Source organism: Bufo bufo, chromosome 6, assembly GCF_905171765.1.
Source record: "Bufo bufo chromosome 6, aBufBuf1.1, whole genome shotgun sequence".
Taxonomy (NCBI): domain Eukaryota; kingdom Metazoa; phylum Chordata; class Amphibia; order Anura; family Bufonidae; genus Bufo; species Bufo bufo.
Window position 1 is genome coordinate 63,126,525 of NC_053394.1, and position 15,447 is coordinate 63,141,971.

Below are 15,447 nucleotides of genomic sequence, written 5' to 3' on the forward strand. Positions count from 1 at the left end.
GAGAAGGTAGCCGTGAGAGAAAAGCTACCCCGGGAGCAATGGGCTGAGGTCGTTGCTCCGTTCCTGGCGTCTGGACCCCAGCAGGTGTATTTTGACTTACCGGACGATCAAGCGGCTGATTACCCGACAGTGAAGGGTGAGATCCTGGTGAGAATGGGGGTGAATGTATTAGTCCGGGCCCAGTGGGTGCATCAGTGGGAGTTTAACAGTGGGAGACTCGAGTGCCCATTTGATGGTGGCCAGGCACTTTCTCTCCACTATACTGTACCTAGTCTTGGCTGGGGTGACTTTGCGGCTCAGTAAAACAACGGGATGTTCCTCCCCATTGATTTCCTGAGAGAGTACAGCTCCGAGGCCTACTTCAGAGGCATCGGTCTGGACCACAAACTCCCTCTTGAAGTCGGGCGTTGTGAAGTTAAGGGCACCTGCCAGTAGCCCTTCGTTAGGTCCAAAACAGAAAATGATCGGACTTGTCCTAACCTCTCGATTAGCTCATCTACCTGGGGCATGGGATACGCATCGAACTTCGAGATTTAGTTTAGTTTGCAAAAATCATTACAAAACCAGAACGTCCCGTCCTGCTTGGGTTTTAAGACTATCAGACTGGCCCATTCACTTTTGGACTCCTCAATGACGTCTAGTTGCAGCATTAGCTGCACTTCCTCCAAGATGGATTGTCGCTGAGCCTCGGGTACCGGGTATGGTTTTAACCGGATTTTTGCCTGAGACTCAGTGACAATGTCATGCTGGATTATGGAAGTGCGTCCAGGGAGGTCTGAGAACACGTCCGAGAACACATCCGTGTTCCGACTAATGAACTCCCTGGCTTCCTGAACCTGTTTAGAGAAGAGGCTGTCAGCAATTTTTACTGTAGCAACTGCTTCTCTTGCATCAGACCGAGGGGCCTGAACCTCTTCTCCTAGAAAACCTGGCCACGTGCTGTCTTCTCCCTATTTTTCCATGGTTTTAGTAAATTCACATGGTACACCTGCTCCGGCTTTCGCCGCCCCGGCTCGTGTACCTTGTAATTTACCTCTCCAACTTTCTCGAGTACCTCGTAGGGCCCCTGCCACCTAGCTAGGAACTTACTGTCTATGGTTGGTACCAGAACCAAAACCCGATCACCCGGGTTAAAGTTCCGGACCCGAGCCTGCCGATTATAGACCCTACTCTGGGCTCTCTGCGCTGCCTCCATATGTCCCCTGACCTGATGTGTTCTGGAGGGCTTTGCCGTACACCCTCCAGCACTGGATCGACCAAGTGTCTCCTGGTAATACCCTTGAGATGGTGGACCTGGTGGAACGCTATGAGGCTACCAGGAATTTAAAAGAGGGGGGCAGCCAATCCCCAGCAATCTCCATCACAGACCCAGAGACTTGTGCCAACCAAGCCTGCCCGGGGTGTACCCCCCGTAGACCCGACTCTGATAATATGCTGGCGGGGTCAGGAGCCTGGCTACATAAGGGCTGACTGTCCCCATCGGGGCGAACCCATGGAGACTAACTATGGATACCTCAACTCGTTGTACGCCAGGAAGCTGTGTGCATCAGGTATTCCAGAGATTATAGACAATAACCACCTGTGCCAGGTAGAAGTGGAGACACTCTGGCAGTGGCTTTGTTGTACTCAGGGAGTCTGGTGTCCCTGGTAGGAGCTACCCTGGTGCGGCCCAACGAGTATACTGGCTGAAAAATCAGGGTCGTGTGCATATATGGAGATTTAAAGGACTACCCCACCGCCCTGGTGTCTCTATCCATGGGAGGCGGCAGGTGGACCCATGAGGTGTCCATTGCCACCACTTTACCTTATGAACTAATAATAGGGAGAGCCCCTGTGGCCGGCTGTGAGAGTTGTTGATGCCCCTGAGTCAGGGATAACTCCAGCAGAATAGCCTGGCTCGGGCGGGAGGCCAGAACCCTGGGAACTTGAGGCCGAAGGGTCCGCTGTAAGGGTGATCGCCACTTCGGTGGAAGAGGGGGAGACAACCCCGCTGAGTGCGTTGGTAGGAGACGTTGAGGACTTGCCGTCGGGTCCTGAATTGGCAGACCTCAATGTCTTCGGTGAAAATTTCGGAACCGCACAACACCAGAACCCAACCTTATCCAGGCATGGGAGAATGTTTGAATAATTGGTAAACCATAAAAACCTGCGGCCAACTCAATGTTTTGTCGTTCACCAGAAAATTCTGTATCGGGTAAACCAACTACGGGGTGAGCATGTTGAACAGCTGGTGGTGCCCAAGGCGTATCGCAAGCTCGTATTGGAGCTTGCCCACCAACATGTTCTTGGGGGTCACTTGGGATGGCAGAAAATGCAGGACCGGATACTACAGCGGTTTTACTGGCCCAGTGTGTTCAGAGAGGTAGAAGAGTTTTTGAAAATCTTGCCCAACCTGCCAGATAAATAGCCCTCAGCCACATTTCCGAAGTCCCCTGGTACCTCTCCCGATTATCGAGGTCCCGTTCAAGCGAATCGTTATGGATCTCATAGACCCAGTACCGAAGTCCGCTAGAGGGCACCAACACATCTTGGTCATCCTCGACTACGCCACTCGGTACCCGGAGGTGGTGCCACTGCGACATACATCAGCCAAACTCATAGCCAAGGAGTTAATGGAGATGTTTTTCCGAGTGGGACTACCTAAAGTGGTTTGGGATCTGAGCCGTGTGCTAGGCTGGAGGCCTGAGTTTGGGAGGTCTGCTTTGCCCTGAGCAACGCCGATTGGGTGTGAACTAACACCTAGGATAACAGGTGACTGTGTTGTTGTATGAACTGTCTAGGTGTGAACGAACAAAACTGCAAATGGACCGTCGGACTGTCATACTGTCTTGTTGCCATAAGACCTCATGCACACGACCGTTGTTGTGTTCCGTTCTGCAAAATGGGGTTCCGTTGTTCCGTGATCCGTTTCCGTTTTTGTTTCCGTGTGTCTTCCTTTATTTTTGGGGGATCACCAGACATGAAGGAAAGTAAAAAAAAAGTCTAAGGCCTATTGCACACGACCGTATGGCTTTTTCAGTGTTTTGCGGTCCGTTTTTCACGGATCCGTTGTTCCGTTTTTTGTTTCCATTGTGTTTCCGTTTCCGTTCCGTTTTTCCGTTCCGTTTTTCCGTATGGCATATACAGTATACAGTAATTACATAGAATAAATTGGGCTTGGCATAACATTTTCAATAGATGTTTTAGCAAAAAACTGAACGGAAACGGGAGACATACGGATGCATTTCCGTATGTGTTCCGTTTTTTTTGCGGACCCATTGACTTGAATGGAGCCACGGACCGTGATTTGCGGGCAATAATAGGACATGTTCTATGTTAAAACGGAACGGAAAAACGGAAATACGGAATGCATACGGAGTACATTCCGTTTTTTTTGCGGAACCATTGAAATGAATGGTTCCGTATACGGACCGTATACGGAACGCAAAAAACGGCCAGTAAACGGGGAAAAAAAACGGCCGTGTGCAGGAGGCCTAAGTCAAGTATGCCATGCAAATGATAGGGAAAAAAACTGACGCGGACGCAGATGACAATCTTGTGTGCCTCCGAGTTTTTTCACGGTCCCATTGACTTGTATGGGTCCGCGAACCGTTTTCCGTGAAAAAAATAGGACAGGTTATATTTTTTTGACGGACTGGAACCACGGATCACGGACGCGGATGACAAACGGTGCATTAGCCGAGTTTTCAACGGACCCATTGAAAGTCAATGGGTCCGCAGAAAATCACGAAAAATGGAACAACGGCCACGGAATAAAACAACGGTCGTGTGCATGAGGCCTAAGTGTGAATAAAACACTGAAAATTTTTTCAGTTGCAAACTGGTCTTTGCCTCCCCACAATAAATATATTACATTGACATTTTTATTAAAAATGTCAGCAAAATATCTCCAGACGACCAGTTGGTCATAAGCTGAAAATCAGCTAAAGCATATACAGGAAAGGGTACACATTTTGAATTTGCAGAATTTTTAAATGGAGTTCAGTCACCTAGAAAAATTACTACTTTTATATTTGTTTTCTGACATGCTTATTTTTCCTTTTTCCCCCTGACTGTAGCCTAGACAATTTTCCTCATTTGTTGGATTTGAGAGAAACTTCCTTGAACTACAGTGTACCAAGTGAAATAATGAGAATGGGTTTCCAAAATTCCTCCTAAAGGGGGCCAACACAAATTCACATGGCCCATCTCATACTGGATTATGGGGCCAACTTGAATGTTTCCATTCATTTCTTCATCTACTCCACTGCACCCACATTGGCTGTATTTGTTTCATTTTACTTTGGGTTTAAGTTGACTATATAACTACCCAAAAATACCCATTGCAACTTTTTGTACTATAAATTGTCCTTCATGCAGTAAATAACAGTGAATTGTTTGCATTTAGGTTGCCCTTATGGTTGCTAATGAATTCTGGGAACAAGGAGACTTGGAAAGAACAGTTCTTCAACAACAGCCTATTGTAAGATTGTAGAATTATTATACAGATGATTTACTACTGTAACCTTATGAAGTTATTATGTTTTTTTCCTACTATAGCTTATGCTTTCCACCATACTTAATAATAACATTTAGGTTTCTGTTACTTGCCAGGTTTTTTTTTATATATTACAGCTCTTTAAAAATGTTTTGTGGTTTTTCCTTTGTTTTAATCTTATGAACAGATTTTACAATATAATGGAAAGAAAGCTCTGTTTATCTGATATACAGTGGGGCTTGAATGTTTGTGAACCAGTCAGAATTTTCTATATTACTGCATAAAGTTGGCCTAAAACTATATCAGATTTTCACAGAAGTCCTAAAAGTAGATAAAGATAACCAAATCAAACAAATGAGTCAAAAACAATACTCTTGGTCATTTATTTATTGAGGAAAATTATCCAGTATCGTATGTCTGTGAGTGGCAAAAGTATGTGAACCTTTAGGATTAGCAGCTAATTTGAATGTGAAATTAGTCTGGTGTTTTCAATCAATGGGATGGCAATCAGTTGTGAGTGGGTGACCTGTTTTATAAAACGAACAGGGATCTATCAAAGTCTGATTTTCACAACACATTTATCATAGCATTAAAAAAGGAGATTTCTGGGGACCTTAGAAGAAGAGTTGTTGATGCTCATCAGGGTAAAAAAAAGCAATCCCTAAAAGAGTCTGGACTCCAACAATACATAGTCAGACAGACTGAGGGACATTTAACAAAACTGGTGTACTCATACTCTAGTCATGATCTCCTTGCATTGGCATGAGATGTGCCTAATTTATTAAAAGGCAGATGCCTCTTATTGAATTAGGTACCTCTCTGCCCTGTTGTGCGCCAGATACTGAAGTCTACGCCAGCTACTGTACCTGCTGGCATAGACTTCAGCTATAACATGCCACTTTCTGGTGAAAGTTATCGAAAATTTGGCAGCTGGCATGAAGACCTGCAACCTCCCGCTAGGCCCTGCTCCTTTTCTCTGCACCTCAGAATAGTGCCGGGAGGCTTAGAAAGTCAAACAATAGTGGCGTAATTGACAATAAATGCCCCTTAGGCTCCAGTCACACGTCCGCAATTTTGCGGAATGGGTGCGGACCCATTCATTTTCTATGGGGACGGATTGGATGCGGACAGCACACAGTGTGCTGTCCGCATCCGCATTTGCGGAGCGCGGCCCCGATCTTCGGGTCCGCAGCTCCGCAAAAGATAGAAAATGTCCTATTCTTGTCCGCAGCTGCGGACAAGAATAGGCATTTCTATAGGGGTGCCGGGGGTGTGTGTTGCGGATCCACAATTTGCGGGTCCGAAACACACCACGGACGTGTGAATGGAGCCTTAATGTGAACTAATGGAGAAAGCTTTCACACACCACTGAAAATGTGATAGACACAATATTTCATAGTACAGTACATCAGAATCCTGCCTAGTAAATGTATGCTTATTATGCTACTGCAATAATTGTTTTGTTCTTTTAGCCAATGATGGACAGGAACAAAGCTGAGGAGCTGCCCAAGCTTCAAGTTGGTTTCATTGACTTTGTATGTACATTTGTGTATAAGGTAAGAGATGCATGTTATTTGGTTAATCACTGAAAATGAACCTAGTGGCTTTACTGCTGCCCCCATTCTCCCCATGGACTTCTAAGAAGAGTTAGGAAACAGAATAGTTTTCCTTCCATTATCCTATGCAACTTTTTAAAACGTCAGTCACGTACAATTCTGATACATGTGGGTTTTTTTTGTCAGTTTTTTGGCATTTCTCAACAGGACACAATGGGGGCATTTCATATGGCAGTCGATCTAGTGTGTACTGTAGATAATGCGCCAAATTTATTAATGGCGGAGCTCTCTTAATAAATATGGTGCATCTCTAGCCCTCCTTGCACCAGAAAGTCACATCTACATCAGTTATGAGCAATAGATTTGAGCTCTAATTTAAACCAGCTTCGGGTGTAAATTACAGTAACCTTTCTGTGCTCTGGGATGACATGCCCAATTTTACTCTTACCCACTTATTGGAAAATCAGCCATTGCAGCGTAAAACCCCAAAAAGTCATACATTTTTTCTGCAAATGGTGCTTGTGCAAAAATTTGCGACTTTGTGATGCCAACTCACTAGTGCACAAGGTTTTAAAAAATTCCTAATATCTGAAGTTCAGCCTTAGTTTTTAGTATCAGCATCGTAATGGTGTAAACCAATATTTGCCATCTATGGCATATCCACATCACATGACCTAAGTGTCTGATAGGCGCGGATCTCACCTCTCAGACCATCACCTATCTTTAGAAGTGGAGCCCCCCTTTTCCCCCCCGACACCCATCATGTGGCGGCCACACATGCACTACTTTCCCCATTCACTTTTATAGGACTTCTAAAAACAAGCTTGTCACCCACAAGAGTGACCACTTCTCTATTTACAGCAGCCACTGGACAGGGGGTTGGGATTCCTATTCTGAAAGTAGGTGTAAGTTCAAGAGGTGATACCTATATTTAATCAGATAACCCCACTTCTGGTAGTCAACACTGTGCCCTCAAAAGTATTCACAGCGTACCTCCCGCACATTACAATGGTCTCCACAAGTAGCCAGAGGCTCACAACAGAACTTCACGTTGGGCCCCATGTTACACATTTAAATGGAGCCCCTCCTAACACGCTGTCATGCCATACTTTTAAATGACCCCCTAACTTCATATTCTCCAGATCAAACCTCCAGATTAGACATTAAAAAACAGGCACTCAATAGGCTTCTCCTGCCTACAGGGAGGTGACCGGCACAGAGAAGGAGGCCCGCCTGATTACGTGAAGCAGCACTCCTCACATCATGTGGTTCTGATAGATAGGCCCTTTCCCAGACATAGGTCCTGCATGTGGCTATGTCTGTGCACCTCAGCAGACAAGGTCTTGCTCATGCAACAACCGATGCAGCATCCAACGTCTTGACACTGCGTTGCAGCACAGACATAAGGAGGAGTAGGAAAGGGTCCAGGTCTCGCCACATGATATGAAGAGATTTCCGCTTCATGTAAGTGCTGCTTGTCTGGAGATCTGAAGCAAGCCATCCTACATTTTTTGGCCTGGTCATCCCTACTGTGACTGAGATTGTTACACCACTGCTCTATTCCCCTAGTAGTCACAGCAGTGCCCTACATTACCCAGTAATCACAATAGCCTTACCCAGTAGACATAGCTGTGTATCACCCCTCTTTCTCCAGTAGTCAAATCTGCACATCTACCTCTTCTCCAGAGGTTACAGCTCGTGGACAATATGGTGGATACTCTACTAGTAGAATGGATTTCCCAAATGTAATATGAAAGGGGCCTCATAATGTTGGGTTTGAGCCATTTCTAATTATTTAATTACCGCTTCTAGGAATTTTCACGTTTTCATAATGAAATCACGCCCATGTATGATGGACTACAAAATAACAGAGTTCAATGGAAAACTCAAGCTGATGCGTATGATGAAAAGATGAAAGCTTTAGAAGAACAGAATAAGCCTGAAAATGATGTGGGGGTTAAGAAAGGTATGTAGAATCTAATATAGCCTATGATTTGCAAGGTATAATGTCCAACAGGGTTTAGTTTCATGTGCTAAAATCATTTCTCCAACAATGTTTTTTTGAACCAATGGCTGGTACATGGCTGCTTTCTTCCAAAACCAGTACCACACCTGTACACAGGTTGTGAATGGTATTGCATGCTCCAAACTTCAGTGAGACAGGAATAACATTAGGGGTTCCCTTGCAGTTATCAGGTTGGGACAATCAACTTTCAGACTGAGAAGGATGATGTGGTCATGCATGATGAGCATCATTGCCTCAGGCCTCTTCATACATTGACATTTAAAGGGTCACTGAGTTCTCATAAAACTTTTGATATTTCATAGAGACATATCAAAAGTTTAGATTGGTGAGGGTTTAAGTGTTGAGATCCCCACCAATCGCTAGAACAAGGAAAGAGAATCGCTCACATAGCACGTGCTTTCCCTCTTTCCTGGAGGAGAATAAGCGAGACAGACTCAATAGAAAGTCTATGGACCCATGTTGAATACATCCCCTCTAGCGAGGAGAAAGAGTGTTGTAGGCCAGTGCTTCTCACTCAGACCATCACCAATCAACATTTTCTGTATGTTTCTGTGACATACAAAACAAAGGTTTAATGAAAATTCAGTGACCCACTATGGTTACTTCATCACTAAGACTAAATGTAAAAGCAGGTCATTTTCTAGGATATCAGTAGATGTTCAAGCAAATTGATTTAGCTTGGTTAGGTAACAGAGTGATCCCATCAAAGGGGTTTAAAGTCTAGAGGGCAGGGGACAAATTTTGTTTGTCAAATGTGATTCGGTGAGTGATAATAGAGTCAACACACTGACGCGACACATCATGACAAACCTAGGACTGGAGCTCATAACTTGATATTGGGTCACCTTTCAAAATAAAACTATTAGTAAAGTGGCATCTAGTTTCAATAGTAACAGATTAAAAAAACTTTTTAGGTGGCTGTACAGCCCCTTCAAAGGCCTGTCTCACTAAAAGGATTGCTAGTATATTGCTAAGAAGTGTGATCAATGGCTAATTGTTGGAGGTCATATTAGTGAGAGCTAGGAATGTAAGCTATTGATTTGGTGCCAGTAGTTTTTTTTGGAGGCCCTATGATTCATTAAAGTCAATGGTCAAACCTGCCACTGTCTGAAAAACACTCTAAAACCTTCAAAAACATCCACAGGGACATTGCTTATACATTTGAGGCATTGAACTCCCACAAACAACCTACTCCCCAAAAGTGCACGTTATGGGATCCGGCATAGCCGGAAAGGACTGGGACAGCGCCAGGCCCCATTGACTATAATAGCATTCAGCCAAACAAAAAAATGCTTGCAGAGGTTTTTGCTCGACCGAATCCCAGCAGTGAAGCCGGAAATAGGCCGTATTTCCGGTTTTAATATATGCAAATGAGGAAGGGATTCAGCTCTCTCTGCAATGACAATGTCTCCATTGCTCCTAGAGGCTCATTTGCATATATTAAAACATCATTTTTCTCAGCAATGTGGGCACATATGAACATGGGACCAACACAGATGCCTTCAGCTGCCAAGTGCACATGTAACAGGTCAGCCAGTGTCATAGGGACAGATCTGCTGACAGATGCCCTTTTAACGGGGTTGTCCCATGAAAAAATTTTCAAACCAGCACCTGGATCTGAATACTTTTGTGATTGTATGTAAAATTAAAAACTTTGTATAGCGGTGGAGTTATTCACAGAAATGTGTCTGCACAGCACCACCTGCTGTTTGCTCTTTTTCTAAATTCTCTGTCCTGCTCGCTGAGATGAAAGCCTATGCTCAGTTTCATCCTTCAACTGCCATCCAGCCGCAGTAGAAAGGACGTGATCCCTTAAAAAGTGCATACTCCCTGAGCTGCCAGCTTAAAGGGGCTGTCTGGGCTTTTAATATTGATGACCTATCCTCATTGTGCACGTGCCATCTCCCGTCTCTCTTGCTGGTCCCTGCTACTGTCTATGGCAAAGCAAGACGGCACGCGCACACTGCGTGCCCCGTATTCTCATACAGCTGATCAGCAGGGGTCATCAATATTAAAACCCCCTTTAAAATAAATCTAGCAGAGCAATGAATGGGGAGACCTCTGGACCCATGTGAGATACAGGGCTGGTTCTAGCTTTGTTAGAAAGAGATTCTCATGTATTATGTCGGATTTTAATTTTTTACATTAATCATGGGATAAACCCCTTTAAGCAATCTCTTGTTATGCGTCTGTAACATCTTTAAGGCTATTGGTATAAAGACCCTTTTGATATTTTAGACCTCGAGTCCTGGATTACCGAATTCAATTCACTGGACCTCAGCTATCAGTGCTGCCCTTTAGTAATATAGAGCTGGAACATCCGAGGCCCACCCGTGCTGGTCCAGCATCAAGCTGTGAAATCCTATAGGGCGCCCAGTGGCAGATACTGACTACCTGTTTACTGCGCACACTTTAGTATTTTTACTTTTTTTTGTTCTTCTCAGGAACTTTAACCCACATTCCACAGACATGTCCAGCTCTGTCTCCTCTCTGTATTTCTGCAGCAGGTTTAATATTTTAGAAACAGTGATAAATGAAAGAGCCGAAGTGTCACTCTCTATGCTCGTCATGGATTTATCCTTTATAAACACTGCAATCCATACATGTGCTGAATAGTGTTCAGCGGGGACTTCGATTCGCTGCGAAGCCAAACTTCCTCATGCTTCGTGATGGCAAATCTACAGGGAGTGCAGAATTATTAGGCAAGTTGTATTTTTGAGGATTAATTTTATTATTGAACAACAACCATGTTCTCAATGAACCCAAAAAACGTATTAATATCAAAGCTGAATATTTTTGGAAGTAGTTTTTAGTTTGTTTTTAGTTTTAGCTATTTTAGGGGGATATCTGTGTGTGCAGGTGACTATTACTGTGCATAATTATTAGGCAACTTAACAAAAAACAAATATATACCCATTTCAATTATTTATTTTTACCAGTGAAACCAATATAACATCTCAACATTCACAAATATACATTTCTGACATTCAAAAACAAAACAAAAACAAATCAGTGACCAATATAGCCACTTTTCTTTGCAAGGACACTCAAAAGCCTGCCATCCATGGATTCTGTCAGTGTTTTGATCTGTTCACCATCAACATTGCGTGCAGCAGCAACCACAGCCTCCCAGACATCTGATGATGGACCACAGGTTCTCAATGGATCAGATCAGGTGAACAAGGAGGCCATGTCATTAGATTTTCTTCTTTTATACCCTTTCTTGCCAGCCACGCTGTGGAGTACTTGGACGCGTGTGATGGAGCATTGTCCTGCATGAAAATCATGTTTTTCTTGAAGGATGCAGACTTCTTCCTGTACCACTGCTTGAAGAAGGTGTCTTCCAGAAACTGGCAGTAGGACTGGGAGTTGAGCTTGACTGCATCCTCAACCCGAAAAGGCCCCACAAGCTCATCTTTGATGATACCAGCCCAAACCAGTACTCCACCTCCACCTTGCTGGCGTCTGAGTCGGACTGGAGCTCTCTGCCCTTTACCAATCCAGCCACGGGCCCATCCATCTGGCCCATCAAGACTCACTCTCATTTCATCAGTCCATAAAACCTTAGAAAAATCAGTCTTGAGATATTTCTTGGCCCAGTCTTGACGTTTCAGCTTGTGTGTCTTGTTCAGTGGTGGTCGTCTTTCAGCCTTTCTTACCTTGGCCATGTCTCTGAGTATTGCACACCTTGTGCTTTTGGGCACTCCAGTGATGTTGCAGCTCTGAAATATGGCCAAACTGGTGGCAAGTGGCATCTTGGCAGCTGCACGCTTGACTTTTCTCAGTTCATGGGCAGTTATTTTGCGCCTTGGTTTTTCCACACGCTTCTTGCGACCCTGTTGACTATTTTGAATGAAACGCTTGATTGTTCGATAATCACGCTTCAGAAGCTTTGCAATTTTAAGAGTGCTGCATCCCTCTGCAAGATATCTCACTATTTTTGACTTTTCTGAGCCTGTCAAGTCCTTCTTTTGACCCATTTTGCCAAAGGAAAGGAAGTTGCCTAATAATTATGCACACCTAATATAGTTGATGTCATTAGACCACACCCCTTCTCATTACAGAGATGCACATCACCTAATATGCTTAATTGGTAGTAGGCTTTCGAGCCTATACAGCTTGGAGTAAGACAACATGCATAAAGAGGATGATGTGGTCAAAATACTCATTTGCCTAATAATTCTGCACGCAGTGTATTTTGGTGTAAAAAAAAAAAAAAAAAAAAAAAAAAAATCATACTTGCCTCATCCATTTGCTTGAGAAGGGCCGGCCGCCACCATCTTGATTAATCTCATCTTGATGACGTCATCACGGGCCGTGCTAGATTTCGCGAAGATCTTCAATCAAGATGGCGGCGGCCGGCCCGTCACAAGCAAATGGATGAGGTAAAATAATGTAATTTTTTTAAATTTTACACTGTGTTATTACTGTCAGATACAGCGATCAGCTATGAACACAGACTCCGAGGGATACAATGATGGGGGGGCCACTCCCTGTCATTGCACCCACTACTTACAAAGAAATGCGCCTCATGACAAAGTAACTCGTCACAAAGCAAATTTATTTTGTAAACAAACTTTAGCAAAGCAGCGAATTTTTTAATACTTCGCTTATCCCTAGTGCTGAATGTGCATCATTGTATGGGTTTCACAGACATAAGACAGAACAGTTTAGCATTTTCTTTCTCTATTTTGCAGTAAAAATGCTAAAAATATTTTACGTAATTGCTGTGTTGGGCTTACTGCATAGATAATATATTACTATGGGTACATAAAGCATCTATACAGTTCCCTCTAGTGGCCATGTAGTCAAGAAAAATTATTTTTTTTAAACTATTTTTAACGTACTAGCTTTTTCTTTAAGTGATATCAAGCTGGCCAGGTCGTGTCAACCTCCCTGAACAGTTCTCTGGCAGAGAATACACAGTACACATTGGCCAATCATGGAAAAATAATGGAATTAAGGTGTGCATAAAATAGAAAGTATACTACATTTAATAGATGACTCTGCATAGAGACAAGGGTTGACCATTAAAATGTACTAAGGGCACACTAGAAAAAAAAAAAAAAAGTAATTCACTGCCTTATGCCCAGTGCGTGAAATAACACCAATGACAGAGTCCCTACGTCGTGCACCCAACAGGCCCTGTACTAGATAGTGCACATTGTGGTGAGGTGTTTTCATGATGTGGTATGTACCAAGTCATCATGGTGCCCCTAGTGGCTTTAGTTCGGTGCTCAAGACTAAATTCCTCCCTAATAGTTTATGACCTGGAGCTATGCCTGGTTGTTGGTATGTTTAGAAGTTAAAGCCAAGTTCCTACTTTGCACTTACGGTACTTTCACACTTGCGGCAGAGGATTCCGGCAATCCGGACGCGAACTGATGGCATTTGTCAGACTGTTCCGGATGCGGATCTGTCTCTCAGGTGTCATCCGGAAAAACGGATGCCATATAAATTATTTTTTTTGCATTTTTAAAGGTCTGCGCATCCGTTTTGCCGGAAAACGTAATGCTGGATCCGGCACTAATGCACTTCAATGTAAATTTATGCCGGATCTGGCATTCCGGCAAGTGTTCAGTATTTTTGCCCGGAGATACCATCATGGTGCAGCACGCTGCGGTATTTACTCCATCCAAAAAACATAAAAAAGGGACTGAACTGATGCATCCTGAACGGATTGCTCTCCATTCAGAATGCATTAGGATAAAACTGATCAGTTATTTTCCGATATTGAGCCCTGAGGACGGAACTCAATACTGGAAAACAAAAACGCTAGTGTGAAAGTACCCTTAGACTCTGTTCACATGTTCTTGTTGACATCTGGTGTATGATCAATATGTTGCATATATATCCTCCTCCTCATCCCCACGTAATAAGGGTTAGTCAACTTCAATCTTCAATACATAAAAAAAAAAAACTGTGATGCAAACCATCCAATCATGTGCCAAAAGGACATTATTTTGTCTTGTTACGCACATTAACACCTATGGGCATATTTCGGGTATATATTGGGAGTATTTCCCCATATACACCCTGAGTGTAAGGGGGGGGAACAAAGTGAAACCAAAAGGGGGAGATTTTATAAAAAAATAAAATGAATACGTTGTTTCTAAAAAGGGAACAATTCGATTAAAGGAAAGCGTTACTTTCTTGGAGTTTTTCAGGGTAATCTGAAACATCTGTGTGCTGGCCCCTTTGGAGGAGAGTTCAGAAGAAATAAATTTTCAGAGAGAAAGTTAGTTTAAGAATTTATCAGCTGATAACAGGAAAATGAGCAATTTTTCTATGATAAGATATATTACAAAGTTTCTCATAATTGTCAGTACTATTGATTTATGAAAAGTTTTGTGAAAACATAATGAACATTTAAAGGAGGCTTGTCCAGGATTGAGGTGAAAAAGAAGGGTCTGCTTTTTTTCAGAGCCAGTTCAATAACAGACTCAGCCCATGGAGAAGCATGACCATGTGGAGCAATAAGTAGATACTTTACATACTCATGCACAACCCCTTTAACTAAAGCTGTGGCTCCTTCTTTTTGAGGATTTTTTGGGGTCATGTTTTAGGACACGGAAGATGTAGGTGTAAAAGATTGCTTAGCATTGTAATGGAGTATGTTTGAAGGTCTTTTACAGATACAAGTAAGGCTGCTTTCACACTCTCGTTTTGGCTTTCCGTTTGTGAGATCCGTCATGGGCTTCACAAGTGGTCGAAAACGAATCAGTTTTGCCCTAATGCATTCTGAATGGAAAAGGATCCGCTCAGAATGCATCAGTTTGCCTCCGATCAGTCCCCATTCCGCTCTGGAGGCGGACACCAAAACACTGCCTAAAGCGTTTTGCTGTCAGCCTGACGAAGCGGAGCCAAACGGATCCGTCCTGACACACAATGTAAGTCAATGGGGACAGATCCGTTTTCTTTGACATAATCTGACACAATAGAAAACGGATCAGTTCTCCATTGACTTTCAATGGAGTTCATGACGGATCCGTCATGGCTATAGAAGACATAATACAACCGGATCCGTTCATGACGTCCCTACGTCGTGCACCCAACAGGCTCTGTACTAGATAGTGCACATTGTGGTGAGGTGTTTTCATGATGTGGTATGTACCAAGTCATCATGGTGCCCCTAGTGGCTTTAGTTCGGTGCTCAAGACTAAATTCCTCCCTAATAGTTTATGACCTGGAGCTATGCCTGGTTGTTGGTATGTTTAGAAGTTAAAGCCAAGTTCCTACTTTGCACTTACGGTACTTTCACACTTGCGGTAGAGGATTCCGGCAATCCGGACGCAAACTGATGGCATTTGTCAGACTGATCCGGATGCGGATCTGTCTCTCAGGTGTCATCCGGAAAAACGGATGCCATATAAATTATTTTTTTTGCA

The 15,447-nt window shown here is 43.5% G+C and overlaps 1 protein-coding gene across 1 annotated transcript in view; it reads left to right on the forward strand.

The window, feature by feature from the left end:
* PDE6C (phosphodiesterase 6C) overlaps window positions 1-15,447 on the forward strand; it is a 75,627-nt gene that overhangs the window by 58,992 nt on the left and 1,188 nt on the right. Inside the window, exons 19-21 of the mRNA XM_040435845.1 lie at window positions 4,388-4,462; window positions 5,950-6,033; window positions 7,846-7,999. Of these exons, the coding sequence (XP_040291779.1) occupies window positions 4,388-4,462; window positions 5,950-6,033; window positions 7,846-7,999 (313 nt within the window). The remainder of the gene's footprint in view (window positions 1-4,387; window positions 4,463-5,949; window positions 6,034-7,845; window positions 8,000-15,447) is intronic.